The sequence below is a fragment of the Chenopodium quinoa genome, unplaced genomic scaffold (assembly GCF_001683475.1).
Source record: "Chenopodium quinoa cultivar QQ74 unplaced genomic scaffold, ASM168347v1, whole genome shotgun sequence".
NCBI lineage: Eukaryota > Viridiplantae > Streptophyta > Magnoliopsida > Caryophyllales > Amaranthaceae > Chenopodium > Chenopodium quinoa.
This window is the reverse complement of record NW_018745650.1, coordinates 1776381-1799957: the sequence shown is the minus strand read 5'-3', so window position 1 is coordinate 1799957 and position 23577 is coordinate 1776381. Positions and strand designations below refer to the sequence as shown.

Sequence of the window (23577 nt, the reverse complement as noted above, 5' to 3'; positions counted from 1 at the left end):
GGATGTTCCCAATCTCCTTCTAGAAGGTGTAAACAATGTCGATTACCCTGATCACTACTATCCTATTCTCCCTCCGGAGGATGTAAACAATGTAGATTATTCTCATGATTATCCTGATCACCATTTGAGAAAATGCTTCGTTGGCTGATCCCTTCTAAGACTAAACCATGGACATTACCAGTCGTAGTTAATCTTACTCTAAACACACCGTTATTCCGTGCTGACCATACTACCATACACTACAAGAAAACAACCGTTTTTCGACAGATAAAACCCGTCTGAATCATTTGAAATTCCGTTGGAAATCATCTTTCCGTCGGAATGGTCTGTCGCGAAATATTTTGTAGGAAATTCGACTTTTTTCGAGAGATTTTCATTCGGAAACACATATTCCGACGGCATTAGGTATGCCAGCGCATGGATTTACAAATTGAGAATCCGTCGCAATATTCGGATGAAATTAATTCAGTCGGTATATATACCTCTTCCGACGGAAATATTCTGTCGTAAGGTCTGTATTTTTCGAGGGTTTAAATTTCCGTCGGAATCTTACGATGCATTTTCCGTCGCAAAGTTCCGACGGATTTACTTTACCTCGAAAAATATATGATTGCCGACGAAATTGTCCATATGAAAATCTGTAGCCATATTCCGACGGGTTGTTTTTCCGTCACAACAAACCTGCTTCCGACGGATAATACCATCAGAAATTCACCTGCTAAAATAACAAATTAATCGATTATTTTTGGAATTACCACCATTCGAAACCTATACCTCCGGCACCTAATTTAGTATAAAATTAAATTAATGATTTAATTAGGAAATATATATATATATATAGGTTGTACGCAGGCATAAAACATAATCCAAATTAAGTACATGTACATACTACATAAACAAAAGCTAAGCTAAGCTATAGCCGGGGTACCCTGCGTGCTCCGCTACTACCCGGTCATCCTTGGGGTCTCGACTCTGAGATTGAATGGTGGAACATGTGTCGCTGGAGAAACGACACATAAACTCATCCCACTTCTCCTGGTTTCTCCTCTCTATTGCGGCCATTTGGGCTTGAAATCAGGCTTCCATTTCGACTTCCAATTCACTCCGAATTTCACTGCAAAGAGCCTGCACCCTATGCTCCATCTGATCCTGTATCTGAGAAACAACGGAAGGCGTGTACTGCTGTGAAGACGTGGAAACTCGACCCATTTGGTTGCCATAGTACAGCTCTGCACTTTGGCCAAGTCCTTCACACGACACTTCTTGTTGCGACCACCCACAGCCTCCCAATACAACTCATTCGGACTCTTCCGAATCCCTTGAGTGCTTGCTTCTTCAACCTTCTTCTGGTAGGCCTCCTACAAGATATACATAAAAGTCATAAACTCAACTTCATCAATACACTTAATAAAACATGTATTAACTAAGTTAAAAATAGCACTTAATAAAACATGTATTAATTAAGTTTAAAATAGCATACGCTGAACAAGTTCCACCAGTGTTGTTTCGTTCCTTCATCAACCTCTCCATAATTTCTCCAAGGGTCTCGATAGTATCTAGTTAGCGTACCGGAGACCACAGTCCTCACCTTGTTATCATCAAACCTACATTAAACGAGTAACAACAATGTTAGATGATCATCAACAAAAAGCAATATAGAACTTGTTAGTAGTAATAAATAGGTTAATTTTTCGAAAATAAGAATATAAGTTCAATTCATTAAATGTACCTACGTACCAGAGCGTAGTAGGGTCTAATATCGGCAACTCTGAATGTTGTTGTGTCTGATTTTGTGGTTGGGTAAAGGCAGGCTCCTGAGTGGCACCCAAATCATGTGCCTCCGCTTCCTCCATTTCTTCGTCATCGTAATCGATCACAATTTGAGCTTTCCCATTCCCCTTTATTTTCTTCGACGATTCTCCTTCTTTGTAGGATTTGTAGATTCACTTGGTTTGATTGTCCTACATAGAAGTAGAATCGTCGAAGAAAACAAAGGGGAACGAGAAAGCTCAAATGGTGATCGACTACGATAACGAAGAAATGGAGGAAGCGGAGGCACATGATTTGGGTGCCACTCAGGAGCCCGCCTTCACCCAACCACAAATTCAGACACAACAGCATTCAGAGTTGCCGGTATTAGACCCTACTACGCTCTGGTACGTAGGTACATTTAATGAATTGGACTTATATTCTTATTTTCGAAAAATTAACCTATTTATTACTACTAACAAGTTCTATATTACTTTTTGTTGATGATCATCTAACATTGTTGTTACTCGTTTAATGTAGGTTTGATGATAACAAAGTGAGGACTGTGGTCTCCGGTACGCTAACTGGATACTATCGAGACCCTTGGAGAAATTATGGATAGGTTGATGAAGGAACGAAACAACACTGGTAGAACTTGTTCAGCGTATGCTATTTTTAACTTAGTTAATACATGTTTTATTAAGTGCTATTTTTAACTTAGTTAATACATGTTTTATTAAGTGTATTAGTGAAGTTGAGTTTATGACTTTTAAAGTTTATCATTCGCAGAAACAATTCACATGGGCACCTCAATTGAACGAGCATGTGAAGCAAACTTTTGAAAGAAAGTTTGCAACTCGCCTACGTGACATGTTCTACACAGTCACACACAAGATGAATGGCGCCAAGCCAGGCTGGCTCAATGAGGAAGTCCACAAGAAGATGATGGATATTGTTGCCACAGATCCGACGTATAAGAAGCGATCGGCCCAAAATAGGAAGAACAGAAGGGGCGGTTCCCGAAAAAATGTGGTTGAACCAACCCACTAAAAGGGTATTATGTCAGCTATACAACATGCAAAAAAGATGGTAAGTTTGTTTAATAAACATATAAAATAGAAGGCATTTGTGTATTACTATGTAATGGTAGTGTGACATTTATAACGATGATTTTCTGCATGTATAATCAAAGGCGGCGAAAAATCAAGGCCAGTTACCACCAGGAGCTTTTTCTGAAGACACACTTGTGGACAGCAATATAACTTAAAATCTAAACTTATTTGATTGATTTCATGAAAATGGGGCAAAGTAGAAGTAATTTAGGCCATATTTGGATGAATTTGGATGAAAATGGTTCTTACAACTTAGTTAATTGGTTTTTTTTTTTTTTTTTTTTTTTTTTTGTGATTTCAAACCCTATACACCTAAAACTACCTATTATTGACATGTTATGAGAATGAAAGAGTTCATTTGGTAAGAAATGAAGAAAATGGGTAAAGTAGAATTCACTTAGGCCATATTTGGATGAAAATGGTTCTTAAAACTTAGTTAATTGGTTTTTTTTTTTTTTTTTTGTGATTTCAAGCCCTATACACCTAAAATTACCTATTATTAACATGTTATGAGAACGAAAGAGTTCATTTGGTAAGAAATGAAGAAAATGGGCAAAGTAGAAGTCACTTAGGCCATATTTGGATGAAAATGGTTCTTAAAACTTAGTTAATTAGTTTTTTTTTTGTGATTTCAAGCCCTATACACCTAAAACTACCTATTATTGACATGTTATGAGGAAGAAATAGTTCATTTGATAAGAAATGAAGAAAATGGGCAAAGTAGAAGTCAATTAGGCCTTACTTGGTTCTATTTTGTTGGAAATGCTTCCTTAAACTAAGTAAGTTGCTCCTTTTCATATGTATATCTTGTAGGAGGCCTACCAGAAGAAGGTTGAAGAAGCAAGCACTCAAGGGATTCGGAAGAGTCCAAATAAGTTGTATTGGGAGACTGTGGGTGGTCGCAACAAGAAGGGTCGTGTGAAGGACTTGGCCAAAGTGCAGAGCTGTACTATGGCAACCAAATGGGTCGAGTTTCCACGTCTTCACAGCAGTACACGCCTTCCGTTGTTTCTCAGATGATGGAGCATAGGTTGCAGGCTCTTTGCAGTGAAATTCGGAGTGAATTGGAAGTCGAAATGGAAGCCCGTTTTCAAGCCCAAATGGCCGCAATAGAGAGGAGAAACCAGGAGAAGTGGGATGAGTTTATACGTCGTTTCCCCAGCGACACATGTTCCACCATTCAACACAGAGTCGAGACCCCGGGGACGACCAGGGTAGTAGCGGAGCACGCAGGGTACCCCGGCTATAGCTTAGCTTTTGTTTATGTAGTATGTACATGTACTTAATTAGGATTATGTTTTATGCCTGCGTACAATATATATATATATATATATATATATATATATATATATATATATATATATATATATATATTTTAATTTTATCTTAAATTAGGTGCCGGAGGTATAGGTTTCGAATGGTCGTAATTCCAAAAAAAATCGATTGATTTGTTAAATTAGCAGGTGAAATTCCGACAGAATTTCTAATGGTATTATCCGTCGGAAGCAAGTTTGTTGCGACGGAAAAATAATCCTTCGGAATATGGCGACAGATTTTCATATGGACAATTTCCGTCGGCAATCATATATTTTCCGAGGAAAAATAAATCCGTCAGAACTTTGCGACGAAAAAAAATGCATCGTAAGATTCCGATGGAAATTAAATCCCTCGAAAAATACAGACCTTACGACGAAATATTTCCGTCGGAAATGTATTTGATTACGATGGATTATTCCGTCGGAAGAGGTATATACCAACGGAATTAATTTCGTCGGAATATTGCGACGGATTTTCAATAAGTCAATCCATGCGCCGACAGATCTAATTCCGTCTTTTCGACTGAAAATCCCTCGGAAAAAGTCGAATTTCCTACAAAATGTTTCGCAACAGACCATTCCGACGGAAAGATGATTTCCGACGGAATTTCAAATGATTCCGACAGATTTTATCCTTCGAAAAACGGCTGTTTTCTAGTAGTGTGCCAAATTTACCTTAGTGGCAATACTAGAATATTCATGGTTCATAGCCTCACAAGTGGATAGAGGAGAGTAGGCGAGTTAGGATGGGGTAGTCATGGAGTGCAATGGCGTAATGGGCTGGCGGTGGGAGTAGGATGATGGGTGGGGCGAGGATTTGACATTAGAGAGGAAAGTTGCAGAGGAGTAGAGAGAGAAGAATGTTTAGGGGGTTGAAGATGGTGAAGGTGGTGATAAAAAGGGGAGCGTAATTTTGTAACTTCAGAGGAGAGAAAAAAGGGAAGAGAAAGAAGTGGGGAAAACGCAAGTATCGAATGGAAGAAGGAAAGCTGGAGAACCGAAGACAAGCTGAGAGGGTGTGGAGGTGGGGGGGGCATCTTTTGTTTTTCCTTTTTTTTTTTTTTTTTTTTTTACAAGAGTTTACACAGAATAGGAAACTAATAGACAAAATTAAAAGAGGATAAACAAGAGTTCGCTGTCGTAGCAAGACCGTGAGATCCACCTTGAGAACGGCAGACCACCCAAAGCTGCTGCTTAAAGAAGGGGGGCATCTTTTGTTGAGGATGTGAAAACCTGGAAATTCCTAAAAATACTTTCAAGAAAACACAATTGTAAAATAATTTTTCTTTATTTTGTTATCTTACAAGAAAAGTTACGAATAAAAGAGTAGAGTGAGAGAAAACGGAAGGGATAAGATGGATGGGAGAAGAGAAAACAAGAGGTTGAAGAGTAGAGTGAAAAACATGTAAATATGTAATACCCTCCTTACAAGATGAAAATTATTTGTCCAAGAAAATAAGCCCCACGGTTGTGTAAATACAAGTTTATCTTCTTGATAAACAAAATACGTTTATCAAATGACAGAACTGTAAATAAATCAACAACTTTTAATTAAAATAAGCCCCATGGTTGTTGATTTATATACAAATATGTCATTCTGACTAGACAAAATTGTTGATTTATTTACATTTTTACCATTTGACTTGATAAACAAAATTTGTTTGTCAAAGAGATAAACTAAGGCTTTCTCGATTTCTCCACTTAAAAGAGCTATATCCGCCTTTTGCAAAATTTATTCCTCCCCTCCCCTCCCCTCTCCTCTCAAACTAAATAAAAATAATTCTCCTAGAAAATATTTTCTTGTAAACATAAACTGTAGTTTAAATTTATATTTTTATTTCTTTTCCTAAATCATAATACTTCGTAAATCTGTAAAAACAGTAACATAATATTTCGTATTACTGTTGCTGCTCTTTATTCTTTCAGAGCAAAAGTGATCATCCTTCAGCTGTATTTTTTCTACTAGGATGATACTAATGCTAAGATGGGGGATGCAGTTTATTTGGTGTATATTAGGAACCAATTTTGGCGTTTTTAAAAGTCCAACGTGCTCAATTTGGCAGTTTCAGACGGTTAGAATAAGACCTGAAATTCTGAAAGCAATTATAATTTAAGACAGGAGCTTAGATAACTTTAATATGTACATAGATATACCTGGTGATGCTTTAATTATTCTAAAATCAGCTATTTAACATTACAATTTATATAAACAGAGATGATATTACAAGAAGTGACATGGAGGAACATACATGATACATCAGCCTCCCATACCAAAGGATGGAAGATAAGTCTCATCATCCGAGGGGTCAGAGCTGCTGTCACTTGATGCCAGCAAGTTCACCTGAAAATCAAAACAGCAGCTCGGAAAATGTTGGTGGTATGTAAGACGATCAATATACGCAGAGAAGAGGCAGAAATTCACCTTGATGATTTCAGAATTCGAGCTTGGACGCATATAGGCTGCTAAAATGCTCATATTAAAGTCCTAACACAATAACGAATACGATTAGAATTATAGTCAAACCAGCACAGCCATGTAGGGTTGGTTTTGTACACCAATGGGCTGATAAACAACAGAAGTACATCAATGCAACAAGATTTATGAGATGCTGATAATACAAGCCAAATGCAGCATGACTTGTAAACTCCTGATTTTTGACTCAACAAGTTCATTTTATCTAGAATCTGCTAGAACTCTATAGTATAAACCCAGTTTGTATGGAGCAGCTCTTAGCGTCACTAGTTCACCAAGGTTAAAACAGCCAGGGTATAATAAGCAATTCACAAAAGATACTAGTATATTACCTCCAATTTCCTAAGACTTACTCACTTTCCGTTTTCATCCGTTTTTCTAAGTTTTACTCACTTTTACTTCATTCCTTTTATGACGACTTTTTATTCATTTTTTATCATCCATAACCCACTTTGTGGAGCCCAATTTTATTTAATAAATGTCCTACTCTCTATCTCTCTCCACTTTAATACAAAAGTACCCATATGTATGGTACCCATTTTTCATTTTTCTTAGTTTGTGTAGCTTATGACTAAGCAAAACGGAGGTAGTAATTTATAGTTACTATAATTTCATATCTAAAAATATGATCGTGGTTCCTTCGTGAATGCTCGGCCTTCATGGCATCATATTTTGGGCAATAAAAAGCTCTCAAGAATAAAAACTAAAAGCTACCACAGCTTTGATGAAAACCAAATCCTGCATATTTCATGCAAGAAGGGCAAAAATGAATCAAAACAAGATTTTCAAGTTTAAACCATTAGTCTTCAATATGCGAATTAGAGACTTATGCATCCCCCTAATTTTAAAACTGTCCAACTAAATATCCTTTTGAGCATAGTGATTTAGTAAAACAGAAAAGAGAAAGAGATACATCCAAGAAGAGGTAAGCCCATAGAATTTCAACAGAAACAGGGGAGAGCAAAACTGGTGAGAGACAGAAACAATGGAAGAGAATGAAAATAATTTACCTGTATACTGTTACAGTAGCTGAGGACCTAAGGGTATCCAAACTTTAAAGCTTCATACACAAAATCTTCCACCCATCGACCTTCTAAATAAGATTTTTAACTAATGAAAGGCTTTTTTTTTAATGGCGACATAAAGAATGACAAGTGATGAAAATAAAAGTATCAACCAACCAAAAATTCTTGTCTTGGGAATAAGTAAATTCCACAGGCTACAACTTCCCTTCCAAAAGGAAATTTTGTAATATAAAAAATCACACGAGCGGAAAAAGTATCAAGGCTACAACTATAAATGTGTGGCTTGCTAGACTTGATCCACAAAAAGGTGTATGCCAAATGGGCCACCATCAATCTGAGATATAGTTCAATTGCTTATGGCATATTTCCAATAAGCAAAACACTAATATTACTAAAACATATGTTGTTCCATAAAGCCATTGTGGCCTGCTTCCTGCCCATCTCCATCACATCAGTCGTCAGTAATACATGTGCTAATTGAAAAGGCTTAATTTTCCTTCCTCGTCTTCTCAAATTTTGAAAGATTTCATTTATGAAGGATGAAAGACATATCCTTATAATTCTTCCCCCTCCCCCTTCTGCAGCCCAATCAAATTGTTATCCAAATAGGATTTTGGTACCAACTCAAAGGCCTCACATCAGATTCATAAAATAAAAACAATACTCTTCAATCTAAAAACTAAATATTATTCTACTAAGCAGTAGTAACACGCCTTTTCATTGAGATGGTGAAAAGACACATTTTGTTGATAAATATACTAGTCATGGTCATGTGATAGTTTAACTATACCGATCTTCAAGGCAATAAAATATTTTATTCAGCATCAAAGAAACTAAAAAGAATAACTGTTTACTTTATATTTGTAGAAAAGTTAGCAAAATTTCTGCCCATTGCATATAGAAGACTTACTCTAAAAGGATCGCCTCTCAAGGACTGCACAAACATTGAAGCACCTGATCCCCTACCCTGTAAGAACGTAAAAAATATTTTTAAAAAAAAACCTTTTTATTAACATATATAAATAAAGAAAGAAGCCATCTCTCACTGTTTCTGCAAGATTAGAATGCTTCCTATGAGCTTTATAAAGGTGTTCAGTAAACACTAACAAACATTCTTTAACTACTAAATTAAGCTCACCCAACAGTATCAACGCATATAAAATAAATAAATAAGTAAAGCGCAAAAGAATCAAGTAGATGAACATAAGATAGTCTTTATGGGGATAAAACTACGTCTAATTTCAATTTAACTGCCAATTGAAATAAAAAAACTAAACATTCTTTAACTACTAAAAATTAGACATAGTTTTATACTTGGCCAATATTAATGCCATGAATTTATAACTTAAAGCATAATTTAATATTAAACTTCGCTCTGTCCATTTTAACTTCCCTTATCTGAACTTGCAGGAACATTGGAACTTGAACATATCTCAAACTATAATCAGTTGTATAAGGAAACTGGATCCCTTATGTAAACTTAACTGCCACCAATCTGAACTTATTTTTCCCTAAAACTTACCATTTAAAGGCGAAAAGAACACAACCCAGGGGAATTATTTCAGAAAGTTTTCTTCTAATATGAGAAGATTGGTAGTATGAATATGTAACACAACGATGACAAGTGATTGTCCTAATCTATATTTCAAGGTAGATTCAAATATCACATGTATAGCTTTCCAGTTTTGAAACAGCATGAGAGAGAGAGAGATGACTTAAGAACTCTTACCTCCAAAGATATGTCACGAAGCCTTCGTCCTGTTTGAGCGCAGCAAATACGAACAACGTTCTCATCACAGCTCCCACTTATAATATAGTCCCTTCCATTCAAGTAATATGAACGAGTATAATTTTGAGAGCTTCCTGTTGAAGCTATATCAAAATCCAACAGGAGCCTTCCATCTATTGCTGAAAGCTGCTTAACCTGGACATACAAATTATCATTATGAAAATCATAATTATATAAGGATACAAGCTGAAGCTTATCAATTTTAACTTTAAGAGATGTAACATAGACACATAGTCATCAGCTCATGAATCATCAAAGCAAATGTTTGGAGCATTTTTGGTAGAGATATTCAAGTATTGTACAGACTACAGAGTATAATTTGGATAGGGGGCATCAGTTTCTTAGTATTTTATGTATCTATTTATAACAGGATTAGCAAAGGGAGCCTAAGTAACAAGAATAGTTGGAAGCAAAATGACAATTATCATTTCTAGTAATCTTAGTGATCTAAGTAGTCAATAATGCAGAGGCGACAAGATGCCCAAAAGTAATCTCCCACCACCACCACCCCAACGAATAAAAGCCGACAAAGATGGTGCAGCATCATATACGAATTGAAAACTTGGCTGTAGAATGTAAAATAACAGGACCCTTTGAATTACCTCATTGTCGACAGCTGATACAAGAAGATAAAGGTCATCTGGCGAAAAACAGACCATCACATTTCCGTGGCCGCTTGTTGCTTTAAAACAAGGCTGAGATGGCCCTTGCCTTAGATCCCACATTTTGACATCTCGATCAAAGGATGAAGTAGCAAACACAGATGGAGAATGATTAGAGAACTTTACAACATTAATATGCTGTTGATGCATATCACTAAACATATTCAAGCATTTTCCAGTGTTGATGTCGTACAAGGCAACATTTTTTGAATATCCACTGGCAATAAATAAATCATCAGTTGCGTTGACATGAACAGAAGTAAGTTGATCAAAGTCATCGAAGGCAAAGCCATTGGCATTGAAATTTCTTCCTGTAACTGCTGCTTGCCAATGTTGGACATCATACAATCTCAATGAACCATTATCAGACCCCGCAATGAGCTGATTAAGAAACAGATCAGATACCAACTAAGGTTAAAAATATTCATGTAATTAAGAGCACAGCAGAAGATAGTGCACTAATATGAAAATACATGATACCTTAATGTTAATGCAATTATATTGTTATAGATGGGAGAATCGGAAAATAAAAATCAAGAAGCAGAGCATTTTGAGGAAATTGATAGTTGATTGTAATTTGATGTAATTAAATCAACACATATTGGCTACAATCCCAGACCTTTGAGTGGCTGGCCACTCCCACTAAAAATTATAGCAATGTAAAATAAACACCAAGCAATTTTCTGCACAATTTACCTCCTACTGAAATCCTCTATACATAGGCACCTTCTGGCTCCCTTCCCTCTCTCACCCTCTAACAAACTCGCTGACTTCCTTTTCAAGCTAATCTTAAATCAACTAAAATTTTCATACTAATAGTACCCCTCACCCTAGGCTATTCTATTACAAGTTTGCAGCATCAACTTTTTATAACATAGCAACACAGCCAAAGAATAGGACAAAGGGGTTTACTGTATTACAAGGGACAGGTATTATCTTAAAGGAGCACATAAAAGATTTCTTCTAATAAGTAAAATATACGTGTATAATATATTATCTACAGAATTATTTTCTTTTTACTTATAAACAAAAATGGGAGTATGTTCTTGGAGCTAGGATGATTTCTGAGAGAGAGAGAGCAGACTTTCATCAGCATTTTCCCTACAAGAATGATCATAGCATGAAGTATAAGCAAAGAAAAGATAAAGCAACTGCATAGGCATGGACAGACATTCTTCACTATACTCAGTGTTATCCAGATAATAAAATACCAGGGTGTATATCTATCATAGTCCTGCAGAAAAGAAGGGAAAACACTAAAGTACCATGAGGTAAGATCTATTATCCATGAAAATATTTACTGTAAATTACAGTGTTTACTTTTAAGAAAAAAGTTTAAGAGAGTGCACAATGAACACCAACAGTATGAATAAGTGAAGTGAAGCAAGCAAGTGCAAGTCATGAATATAGATATAAGAAGAACATAAAGAAGAAAAAAAATTTATACATCTAATAAAAATTAAGATAGTGCACTTTTTCTACCAAAATTATATACCTTTGAGGGGTACTTCTTGAGCCAACAAAGGCCTAAAACGCTATTCATTGCTCCCAAAGATGGTATGTAACTAAAGATCTTAGCATTCTCATGATTCACAACAACAACTTCACCGTCAAGAGTTCCAAAGGCCATTAAGCCAGCATCAGATGGATGGTACTCGAATTGCCTGGGCCGGAAACTTTTATTTTCATCCCCAAAAACACAACCAGAAGTTGAAAGAGGATGCAACGAAGGCCATGCAGAAGCACCCACTCTAGCAGCACCAAGAGATCTACAATGATATTGAGGAGACCTCACATGCAAACAGGATGTCTTTTGTTTACGCGAAGAAGTCTGGCTACCATTGGTTTCACGATATTTTAAGATGCTAACAACACTTTCTTTTTTCTTTCTTCTGTAAGGCAAGTACTCAAAACATTTCAAAATTCTAAACTTTGCACTTTCTTTGTCAGTATCATTTACAGGCAAATTATCTAGAACCTGCAGCTGAGGAAGTGAAGCTATGATGTAATCCCTGTAATGTTTCTCAAAGCAGATTGGTGAAGGATGATGAGTCAAGTACTTTCTTTTCTCTGAAACATCTAAAGATTGAGCTTGACTACTGTAAATACTACTTGCTGAGAAATCTCCATCATCAGTTGAAAGCATCCCCAAAGGAAACTGTTGTAATGATCAAATTAGTCTGAAGTCAAATCATTCCATATTGCAAATACAACTTGAATCAAGGGAATTGTTAGAGAAAGCATGTCTTCATTCTTGCAGCACTTAAACAGGATAAGGAGAAAACATGCCAATAGCATTGTTTCTAAAATATATTTTTTATTGCAATTCAAAAGTATGAATTACATATTTTGGTTGACACTTAACTTCAGATCACATGGAGAAGGAGATTTAACAAGATCCTAGCAATTACGATAGTAACAGAAAACAAGACTGCCAATGCCAATGCAGTCATTGCATAATCTAGGCTGCATTCCAAGTTGTAGATAACCCTCCAACAAGACAACTATAATTCAAGTGATTTTAATTGGCCTGTTATTTATTGAATCACACGAGGACTAGCCCCTGTTCCATAAACGTACTTGACTACTCTGTATAGGTTAAGGGTCAAAATGAGTGTTCCTACGGAAAACCTTCAACGACAAGACATAAACCAGATTGCTGGTGGTATACTTTGTTTCACATTGTCAAGGTATACTATTTTTAAACCAGACAGTAACGGAGATGATCCAAAAGCGGAAAAGTAAAATATAGGATAAAAAAAGCACATAATATCCACAACTTCAACTTCTTTATAGATTTCCGGAATGAAGCCTTTTATTTTCTTCCTGCTAATGCAATTAATCAGCCACATTAATAAGCAAGGATCATCCAACAAGAATATCCCAGTCCAGCCCAAAATTTAGGCAGGTTCAGACAATTCAAAATATAAAAAATAGAAAGGATAATGGGTCAGGTGGATATGCTAAGAGTATGTGCAATGGATATTTCGTAGGAGCTCTCCAATTGTCTCTCCAAAAAGAGGGAACAAGGAGAGCTCTAGTGCTCTATCAGAACAGTGTGCTCTTGTGTGTATCATAGGTGGCTCTCCAAGGAGAGACTCTTTCTGGACAGCCAGCTCTATCTCTCATTGTCTGACATGTCTATACTTTTTTTTGGTTTACACTTGGGTGGATCTCCATGGAGAGACATTTCCATTATTGGGTCATGAGAGTATCTATAATAGAGAGTGGTAGAGATAGAAAGAGACCCTTCAGAGAGTTATGAACCATTGTTCATCCTCTAAATGGATGAGCTGATGTTTCAAATCCCACAAGAGCCTGGTACAGTTTGCAAAATGAAACAGTACAGCTGTACAGAAAGCTTCATATGCCAATTTGTAATCCTGTTAGAAAGTGATGCTTTAGAGATTTTGGGCGGATACTTATTTGACTGTGTGCTAAAATTTAATTATAAACTAAGTCACAATAATATTTATATCAATAATATTTATATCTCTTGGAATGGGATGCTTTTTAACAAAGTACTTAATGCTGCTACACATGATGTCGTTCAAAGATATGTCACCGTCATAAAAGATAGAGCATCTAAAAGCAATCAAATTTGAAATTTGCAAAAGCACAAGATAGATATGTTAGGATCAATCTTTAACAATCGATTATCTTTGTCAGAAACAAATTAAAACTCTCTTATCACCCAAATTGAACTTCGGAAGAGAAACTTAGCTCACATGTACTATATTATCAAGACATCCAATATAGGTTAACAAGATAGATATTATCCTCACTGTAAGAAAAGAACCCATTATGCATTACTTAAACAGGCCCAAAACTATAGGTTTTAAGGGTTGAAACTTGAAATCATGGAACCTCTGCCAACATAATTTAAGGATTAATCCATGCTTATGTGTGACGAATCCTAACAAACCATCTGTACTCTTTACCTACAATACACGCAGCAGCCAAAGAAGACTGCAGAGGCCAAGCACACACCTGATAATGGGTTAGTAGACAGCCGTTTTTTAGCAGCTTTAGAGAAGACAAATTGTAGTAATTAAGTCATCATAGATCATACTAGGTAACATTTTAGGAATTGGTGAATATGTTAAAAAGGACAGTTAGACAGTAGAGAAAGGCAAGCAAAAAATTATAAACTGAGCCCTATAGAGTAATAGCCTAAAGCCACTTGTATTGGAGAGTAGTAGCCTGAACTCACCTTTTTTGTAACCCTTTCGGCTCAGTTATATTAATCAAACTTCCAATTTCTCTTTAATTTCTTGCCATCAACTGATGTTCTACTTCAGATTGGCAATCTCTTTACATTAGGTAAATTTTGCATTAACCCAGTATAGGCAAACAACATACTGGCATATATATAGTGTAAGTTGTCACTTACCGCATTGTTGATCAAAAGATCAAAGTTGTGAAGAGCATTGGACAAAGAATCGGGAAAACTAAGCGCTTCATAGTAATTTGGTGCATCAACTTCATAGTCTTCTAAGAAATGTTCTCTTGGCCAGTGAGAATTTTCACTAAAACTTGGATCTTCAATTACAGATGTATCCTGAAGCATCTCTTCTGAGTATGAATGAGGCTGATTAAGAAGAAGATTGTGTCTTGATGATGCTCTTGTATATAAATCATCATAATATCCATTCCAATTATTATCTTGCGTTCTTTGAGCAGATGATTTAGGACAAGGACCAGTATTATTACAGCATAAGCAATTCTGAAAACGAAGTTCAGTTAGAGAAGGAAGCTTTGACAAAGCAGCCCCAGTTGTCCAAAGATTAGAAACTCTTGTTGCACACACTGAGAGGTGTTTCAAAATTGGCATACAAGAAAAACAACTTTCTTGGAAGCTAGTTAAGGAAGTATTAAAGTCAAGGTTAAGAGTTTGAAGTTGCAAATAACTTCCAGTGACATTTAGTTGCCTAAGGTACGAAGATCTCAGGTTTAACTCTTTGCATGTTAAACCCCTTTTCAGTAAATCCCTGCATGTGAAAGCCAGCAGTATCAGAATAGATGAAGAACATCAGATAATTCGATTATTAGAACACTGCAGACCATCTAGATGCTCACATATATACCTCTTGATACAGATTGATTCAACAGGTAAAGGTCCCCTTGTCATTTTCCCAAACCAAATACAACAGAGAGAGTATAAGTACTTTCTTATCAATTTCTCCTTAGATTGCCAGTGTCCACTCCTACAGATTCTACCAAACAAACCTAACAGCTCCAATCACAGGCAAACAGCTTTTTTTTTTTTTTTTTTTTTTTTTTATCGATAACGAACCTAACCTTAAAATGGATTGACAAACGAATACGCAAAACTAATATACCACCATCTCACATCTAACACAAACTCGTATTTGCAAGACTTAAGAATCTTATTTAGACACTACAACAATGGCTCAAACAATTGGACAAAAAACATGAGTGATCGTAAGCAATGTATAATCAAGGTGCACTAAAGCGGTAATGCCATAAAAGTCCTGCTGCACCTTTGAAGAGAGGTAACAACTAAAAAAACTAAGTACGCCTCGGGTGTGCCTCTTTGAATGCAACTAGAGAGAAATGGAAAAAAAAAAAAAAAAAAAAAAAAAAAACGATCTACCCTAAATGACTAGTGCCTAGGCACACCAAAGGTGAGCTTTTTTATACACTTATCATAAGGAAGTAGTTTTGTACAGCTAAATATCTATGTCAAAGATAGCCTCGACAAGCTTTGGCAATTAAGAGTTTTTCAAGCCCTCTACTGCAGCCTAATGAGAAAACGACGGTTTAGGAAAACAACAATTTGCACAACTCTATGGGCCAAGATGGCTGGGTCAAGAGCTATATGATTGGCAAGGTTTATAGTGACTGGCGTAATCTATAATAAAATTCATGATTGAAGAACAGCTTGTCCTCTTTCTCTGAATTTTTCAGCTGTTAATAAAATACATTGTCTAATTAAAAAATACTCAAAAAATTCAATCAACCTGAACATTGCTGCATAGCAGCACATATAGTCTAATGCAAAGCAACCTGAAGGTCTCTCTTTATTTACAACTTGTCATTGAATTGCAAAATCAGTATCATTGGTGCGGCTAAGGACACTAACTTTGCACATGAAGAAAATCAATCTGTAAGCCCTGACATTTTTCCTCAAAATGTCTTCCTGAACTCCACAATCAAATAACCTCAGAGATTAGAACAATAGTACTATTTAATACATCCTTGAAATAAGGTTTGTTCCTTTCAGTCTAGAAGGGATTTTTTTTTTTTGGGTGCAAATGTTTTCAGCCTAGAAGGTAAGTACACATAAAAGACCATTTAGCTTTGCCTTAAGATTTTTTGGAATAATGCAACAAAGGTGTGGTACAATCAGAGTAAAGAAAGGGACAAGGTAGGCTTACTAGGTGTAAAGCTTTTGGTAAGGGTCAAATATAACCATCTTTGAATCCTTAAACAACTCAACTTCCTGGAATTTAAATTATTGATGCAATCCTGCTAATGTTCCAAATATCTTTCTAGTTATCGACTTTTAATATCCCTAAGTAATTGAATAGGTTTTCTATGGGGCATTGGAGCTTATAATAAGTAATCATTAAATACAAAAATCTAAAAAACAATGTCAAACTGAAGATAAAATCATTGCATTCACAAACAGAACCAGCGTGACATGACTTGCAAGCTACCACATACCTTAAGAAACCCCTTTCAAGTGACAAATCATTCAAGTGAACAGCACGAAGCTTCTTGTTCAATGCACGCAATAGAGACAATAGGTAACCTCCATTCATGCTACATAAGGTTTTGTTATAGATATCAACCTCATAAATGAGAGAGTCATCAATGTCCATGAACAGCTCATAAAGAGGGAGAAAATCACAATCCTTCAGATGGTCCAAGGAAAACTCGAGAATACATGTCTCATTTTGGGAACTCTTCATACTACCCTGCAAGAAAGTAGATAGCGGATTAGAAATAAGTCAAGGGGGAAAAAAGCAGTAACATGGAAAGCACTGCAGAGCAAGAAAAACCAAGAAAGCACTCCATCTTCAAGCACCAAGAGGCAAATCACGAAATTACGAGTGCCTATTGACCGGGCACTTCAACCAACTCGCTTCAGCTTATATCAAAGACCAGGGAACTCAACTTACTTTTGAGAGGACACAAATCTAGGTAACCATACATTTATGTCAAATATTATCTTATTTATTGTTCTCAGCTTAGCACTAGTTAGTGTAGCGTGTGTAGGTTTTTGTTGATTTCAGGTATCCATTGATGACTAAATTAGCCTCTCGTCATACTCTTTATGTTTTTATTACAAAGGAATCTCCTTTTGTCCATGTTTTAAAAGGGGGGCCTATCTTTATTAAGTTAAACTCTTTATATTCTTCTAAGTGAGACAAAAAGTTATAACAGAGATATCAATAATAGTTGTTCTATTAGATCCTTTCTATGTTCATTTAGTATCATATTCTTTTGATTGTATAACATACTTTTATGCCATAACCTCAATGGAAAAGAACACGTGTAGCATGTTTGCAATGAGTATCATATACGTAATCTTAGCATCAAATGCAATCTTACAAAGTGACAACCACACAAATACACACATATACTCCCTCAGTCTCATCTAAATTAACACCATTTCGTTCATGGGATGTTCCAACAAACTCTAATGTCTAATCCCTTCCATAGAAAGAAAATCAAAATTGAATTTAAAATGTACGTATCACGATCAAAATATGTATGAAAGGGGAACAAACAGACACATAATATCTCCACATATTTATTTAACTCCGAAAACAAAAACAAAAAGACATTAAGGGATGAAGTATTGTATATGGAAAAAAGCAAAATAAAGAACTCAATCTCCGATTACAACATTGTGGCTAAAGCAATATGATACTCATACTATATACGAAGAACGAAATAGATAGTTGTTGGATAGGTTACCGAGTTTTACAGTAAATTTGCGAAATTAAAAAGTCAATAGCCTTAATATGAGCTAAAGAGAGCTCATTCACGTTTGTGAAAAAGCGAAATTGCCACACAAAGTAGGATAAATTCATAATAAGCAGTAGAGCAAAAGAGCTATACCATAAAGATTATGCTTTTGTATGGTAAAATTCCATGCCTCTTACAAGCGTCAATATACCTGTTATCAAAATAACAACATAATTAAGAAACTAACATATTAGGGTTTCACACATTAACAACAACAACAACAACAACAACAAACATAAATCAACCATTTTCTTTAAAGGTGCAAAGATTGAACATAATTTTCAAGCTGGAAAACATATTTAGTCAAAATTTTGGGAATTGGGCTTAGTTTGATGTGGAAAATAATACAAAAGTCTGGAAAAATAAAATTCATGCAGCAAAAAATGATAATGAAAATGAAATTGAAATTAGATGAAAATAAAAATTATCAAAATCAATTATACTGACCAATTAAAAAGGCAAATTAGAGTGAATTAAGACAAAATCAATTGGAAGAAGAAAAAAAAAATCAAAAGATGAATACAGGGAAATCAAAGTATCAAACCTTTGTTGTAAGGTTTTGCAATCCATTTGATTATAAGCAGCGTATATCGCTGCGACTTAGTGGAGTTAAAAATTCGAAAAGATTGAGAAATTAGGAAGTTTGGTGGTTGCAATCAATTTTGAACGTATTACTGCATCCAATTTTAGACTTTAGAGGGCAAATTTGTATGTTTATAACTTTATTTATTTATGCTGGGCACTTGGCTGTCGACGCTCTTGGTAGTGTACTAGACTACTATAGAGCTGTCAATTCGGGTAAACGGGTTGAGTTTGGGGCAGGTCAACTCGGATCAAGTTAATGTCATAACTAGAGGTGTGCACAAACTAGCCCGGATCTGAAACCGACTTGAATCAGACCTGTTTGGATCGGACCGGTGAATTCGGGTCCGGACCCGGTCCTTCAAAATCCATGATTCCGGGTTTCAAATCCGGTTCGGGTAAAACCCAGAATTTTCAAGTCCGAACCTAAAACCGATAAAGCTATTTTTTTTTATTTAACAGGTCTAAATAGGTCCATAAACAGGTCTAGCAGGTTTTTTATTTTAAAAAAAATGAAAAAAAAAGAAACAAATCAATAATCAGGTCTATTCAGGTCCAAACCCGGGCGGACCTGATTTTTCAAGTCTGGACCCGAACCGGACCCGTTAATTCAGGTCCGATCTCCAGTCCTTAAAAATCAATGATTCAGGTTCCAGTCCATTCAAGTCAATTCCGGTTTTGGACCGATGTACAGCCCTAGTCGTAACCTATGTGGGTCGGGTTCGGATTGGGTCATGTCGGTCATACATCTTATCGGGTTTTGGTCGGGTCAATAACAAGTCGGGTCACATTCGGGTCGGGTGAATAATAGGCCGGGTTTAATACGGGTTTTAATGGGTTAAAACGAGTTGGGGTCATTCTCAAGTTCGAGGCAAGTTCGGTTCAAGTCAATAATTTGCGGGTTATAATCAGATCGGGTCATTATCAGGTTAGTGTCGGGTTCGGTTCAAGTCAATAATTTGCGGGTTATAATCAGGTCGGGTCATTTCCAACTCGGGTCATGTTCGGGTTCGGGTCTCAAATATTGAGTTAATTTGGGTCTCGGGTTGATTTCAGGTTGGGTCATATCGGGTTCGAGTACATAGAGTAGTTTTAGCCTTATGAAGTTACGACTTTATATTTAGCATATATTCTCTAATTATTGTAATATCTTTATTTAGCTAGTCAATATCTACAATGATAAAGATATATACAATACTTAAGGAATATATGCTAAATATATTCTAACACTTAGAAATGAGCGAATAACTATAATTAGTTTACATAAGGAGTCGTACGTATTGAACTATTGGCTATTGAACTTCTCATAGTAACTCATTTGCACAAGCACACAACTACACAAATAACACACACAAGATGTCATTAATTTCATATAATATAATCTTAAATTCTTATTTGCGTGGCGAACATCATATTCTTAGTAGAAATAATTTAGAAATAAGTACGTAACTGTAAGGAATATTTCAAACATAAACTGTGAGCCCCACTGTGATCATGCTTTTAAGCATGGTGGCGTCCAATGGGAAGGAAGCTAGAGATAAAAGAGTCGCCAACAAGTTTTAGGAACTTGTAAATCGTTCACGGGTGTCAAGGTTACACCTCATTCACGATCACGGAGATCGCTAACTCCATAGTGGTCCAGAACCTTGACTGGATATTCGGAAATGATGGTATGAATCCAACCTAAAAGAGATTGAACCTGCCCTAAATTGGTCTCTACTTAATTCTTATGATATTCATGTGCGCTTTCCGATCAACATACATACAACAAGTTAATCCTAAACCTGTTTAATCTATATTGGTTGATTATTAATGCACAAATATTATTGGCGATCATTTGAATTAAAATCATAATTATCTAAATCAATTATTAATTATCTTATTAGGCGTGATTTCAAGTACAAATTCCCTTTAAACCTGCAAGAAAGACGTGATCAAACAATAACAATGATGTATAAATAATCAAGCAATGTAATAATTATAATTGACACAACAAATCATCATCAATATAATCACAATCTTATCAAAACATGATTAATAGCAAGACCCTAGGCATGATACTAAACAGATTAATAACAAACCCTAACATGTCACTAATAACAATCATGATCAAAGCATTAGCCTAAACATGATACTAGAAACCAACATGACAGTAGGAATATTAAAGTAACACCCTAACATGATACTAGGAATTAAAATCAACATCCTAACATGATACTAGAAATCATAAAAGCATCCTAACATGATATTAAAAATCATAAAAGCATCCTAACATAATACTAGGAATTAAAATAATACTCACTTTGATGCCTTGTATCTCTTTCTATCAAAATAATACGCACGTTAGTAACTTCAAGAAAGATAAATCAAACCAATAAATAACCAAATAATTGAAATATAGATTTGGGACCAAACCCTCATAACTATCAACCTTTCACGTCGAGGTCGAAGGCAACTACGAGAAAGGCTTGGAGTATTCGAAGCTCGTGAAGGAAGTATGGTGTTGGGGTGTGTTTAGGCTAAGGCTAAGAAAGAGAGAGAGAGAGAGAGAGAGAAAAGCTTATAGCTTAGATAGGGATTAAGATGATGATTGTTGGTGATCAAGCTTGTTGATGATCGTAAACGGAGGAAAACTACCTCTATTTATAAGAAAAAAGAGGGTCGAAAGATCAGAAAAGAGTCAGAATCCGACTCGTAGTAAAACTGCTTTCCGTCGCGACGCGATATTTCTATCGCTCAGCGATATTTTTCAAAAGATAGAATCCGTACGGAATCCGACTCCCAATCAAATTGGGTTAAACATGTTTCCGTACGTATTCTAATTTTATCAGAATTAAAATCATTAAAAAAGAAGTGTTTTGCCAGATATATAAAATTCTTAAATTTTTATCTTTTCAAAAACTGGATAAATTAGAACCTTCTAGAAGATTCTAGAAGCTAATAATAAATCCTAAGGGATTTAGGAATGATGTTTATGGTTAATGGACCCTCCACATGATCATTGGGTCGTAGGTAAGGCTCGGCTTGGGCTTGGTTTAGTATTTTGGCCATAACTTCCTCGTTATAACTCGAATTTTGGCGTATAATATATCGTTGGAAATCTCTTTTCAAACCCCATCTTATTTACTTAATAATTGGACCCATATTATGGACCAAAATAGTCAGGTTTGGACATTTTATAAAGATGACTCAAAATGAATGATTTCCAAAGACATGAAATGAACTATTTTGGGTTTAAAGACACGAAATAAATGATTATGGATTAAAACATTTTAGGAAAGTTTAGAAATATGGTCAAGACTAAAGGGAAATTCACAAGACTCTTCAACTCTTCACCTAACTCGATAATCAAAGACATGAAAGGTACTCATCACTGGGTTTGGTTTTTTGGGGAGACACAATCAGGTGTCTACAGTAAATATATATTAATAAGGTGGTCTAAATCGAATCTAAGGTGATTTGAAATTGGTTTAGTTCAATAACAGGTTAGGTTGAGTTCGAAATAGGTTAGGAACAATTCGGGTTAAATTTGGGTAGGTTAATAACATGTCGTGTTGATTTTGGATTGGGTTAGTAACAGATCGGGTTAGAATTCGGGTCGGGTTAGTAACAAATCGGGTTAAATTTGGGTTGGGTTAGTAATAGGTCGGGTTGAATTCGGGTCAGGTTAGTAACAGGTCGGGTTAAATTCGGGTTTTGACGGGTTAAAACGGGTTTGGGTCAATCTCGGTTTAGGTCGGGTTCGGTTCAGGTCAATAATTTACGGGTTATATTCAGGTCGGGTCATCTCCACCAGGTTGGTTAATGTTCGGGTTCGGGTCTCAAATACTCGGGTTAACTCGGGTCTAGGGTTGGTTTCAGGTCGGACCATATCGGGTTCGGGTCACCATTTTTCCAAGTTCAAACAGGTGGGTTAATAATCGGGTTTATGTAAATTTTTCAGGTCGGGTCAGCTTTTAACAGCTCTAGCTAGTGTTTGATTGTTTCTGGTTTAGACACTTTAGCACCACTTCCCATGTCCTAACTCCTAAGGGCCAAAAGGGTGACATTGACAATTGATCAAGATGAGATTGAGCTCTGAGATGCTCAAGCTAGCTCATTTAGACTTTCACTTGAACTTAAGCCGAGTCACGTTCTTTGTTGAGCTTAAATTTTCAAGTTTTATATGTAGTATCCCAAATGTTTTTTTAAAATCTCATCATACGACCCAGGTGTCATCATACACCCGAATGTCTCATCCGCGTACACCGGATAGGGATGACAGTAGGTCGGGTCAATTGGGAGATTCGATCCATCCCTGCCCTAGTAATAATTCATTAATAAAATGTCATACGACATCTAAAAATGAAATCTATATTTAACAAATACATAAAATATAATTAAATAAAGGTTTCACCGTGCTTTTCGGAGAGACCGCTTAACAATTTGTTGTAGTCGTGAGGATAATTTTCATCTAATATACTTGAACATATTTGAAAATTTAACAACCACTGCGATCTCATACAAAATTTTAATTATGTAAGGAATGGTTTTAATCATGTCCCATGTTTAGTTGAATAAATGGCATGAGAATTTAAAGGAAATGAATGAAAGTGGGAGGAAAGTCCCTTTACAAAATTTTAGCTTTTCTTTCCTCTCGAAATTGGAGGAATTCGACTGAAAAGATAAAAAGAGAAATTATACATCATAAACTTTCTTTCTATTTCCTTCCCTTCCTTTCACCAACCAAATATTGGAAGATAAAATCACCTTCACTTCACTTCACTTCAAGTTTATCTCCTTGATAAATAAGTAGTGTTTATCAAGGGGTATTTTTGTAAATTCGTATGGAAAAATGGGGGTATATTTGTAAGATACATATTACTATT

General features: G+C 35.8%; 1 protein-coding gene across 2 annotated transcripts; it reads right to left on the bottom strand.

Annotated features, from left to right (window-relative positions):
- Positions 1–6256: 6256 nt before the first annotated feature.
- Positions 6257–18823, bottom strand: LOC110716800. Of its 2 annotated transcripts, none has more exons than XM_021895437.1 (10): positions 18672–18823; positions 18221–18278; positions 16817–17070; positions 14520–15117; positions 11622–12284; positions 10067–10507; positions 9405–9599; positions 8586–8642; positions 6600–6662; positions 6257–6518 (listed from the first exon to the last, which is right to left on the bottom strand). In XM_021895437.1, the coding sequence occupies exons 1-10, from the start codon at positions 18695–18697 to the stop codon at positions 6435–6437; spliced, it is 2439 nt and encodes an 812-aa protein (XP_021751129.1). In that variant the 5' UTR covers positions 18698–18823; the 3' UTR covers positions 6257–6434. The 2 variants fall into 2 exon arrangements, with proteins under 2 accessions (XP_021751129.1, XP_021751131.1); XM_021895439.1 differs by lacking the exon at positions 18672–18823 and adding an exon at positions 18575–18663.
- Positions 18824–23577: the final 4754 nt, after the last annotated feature.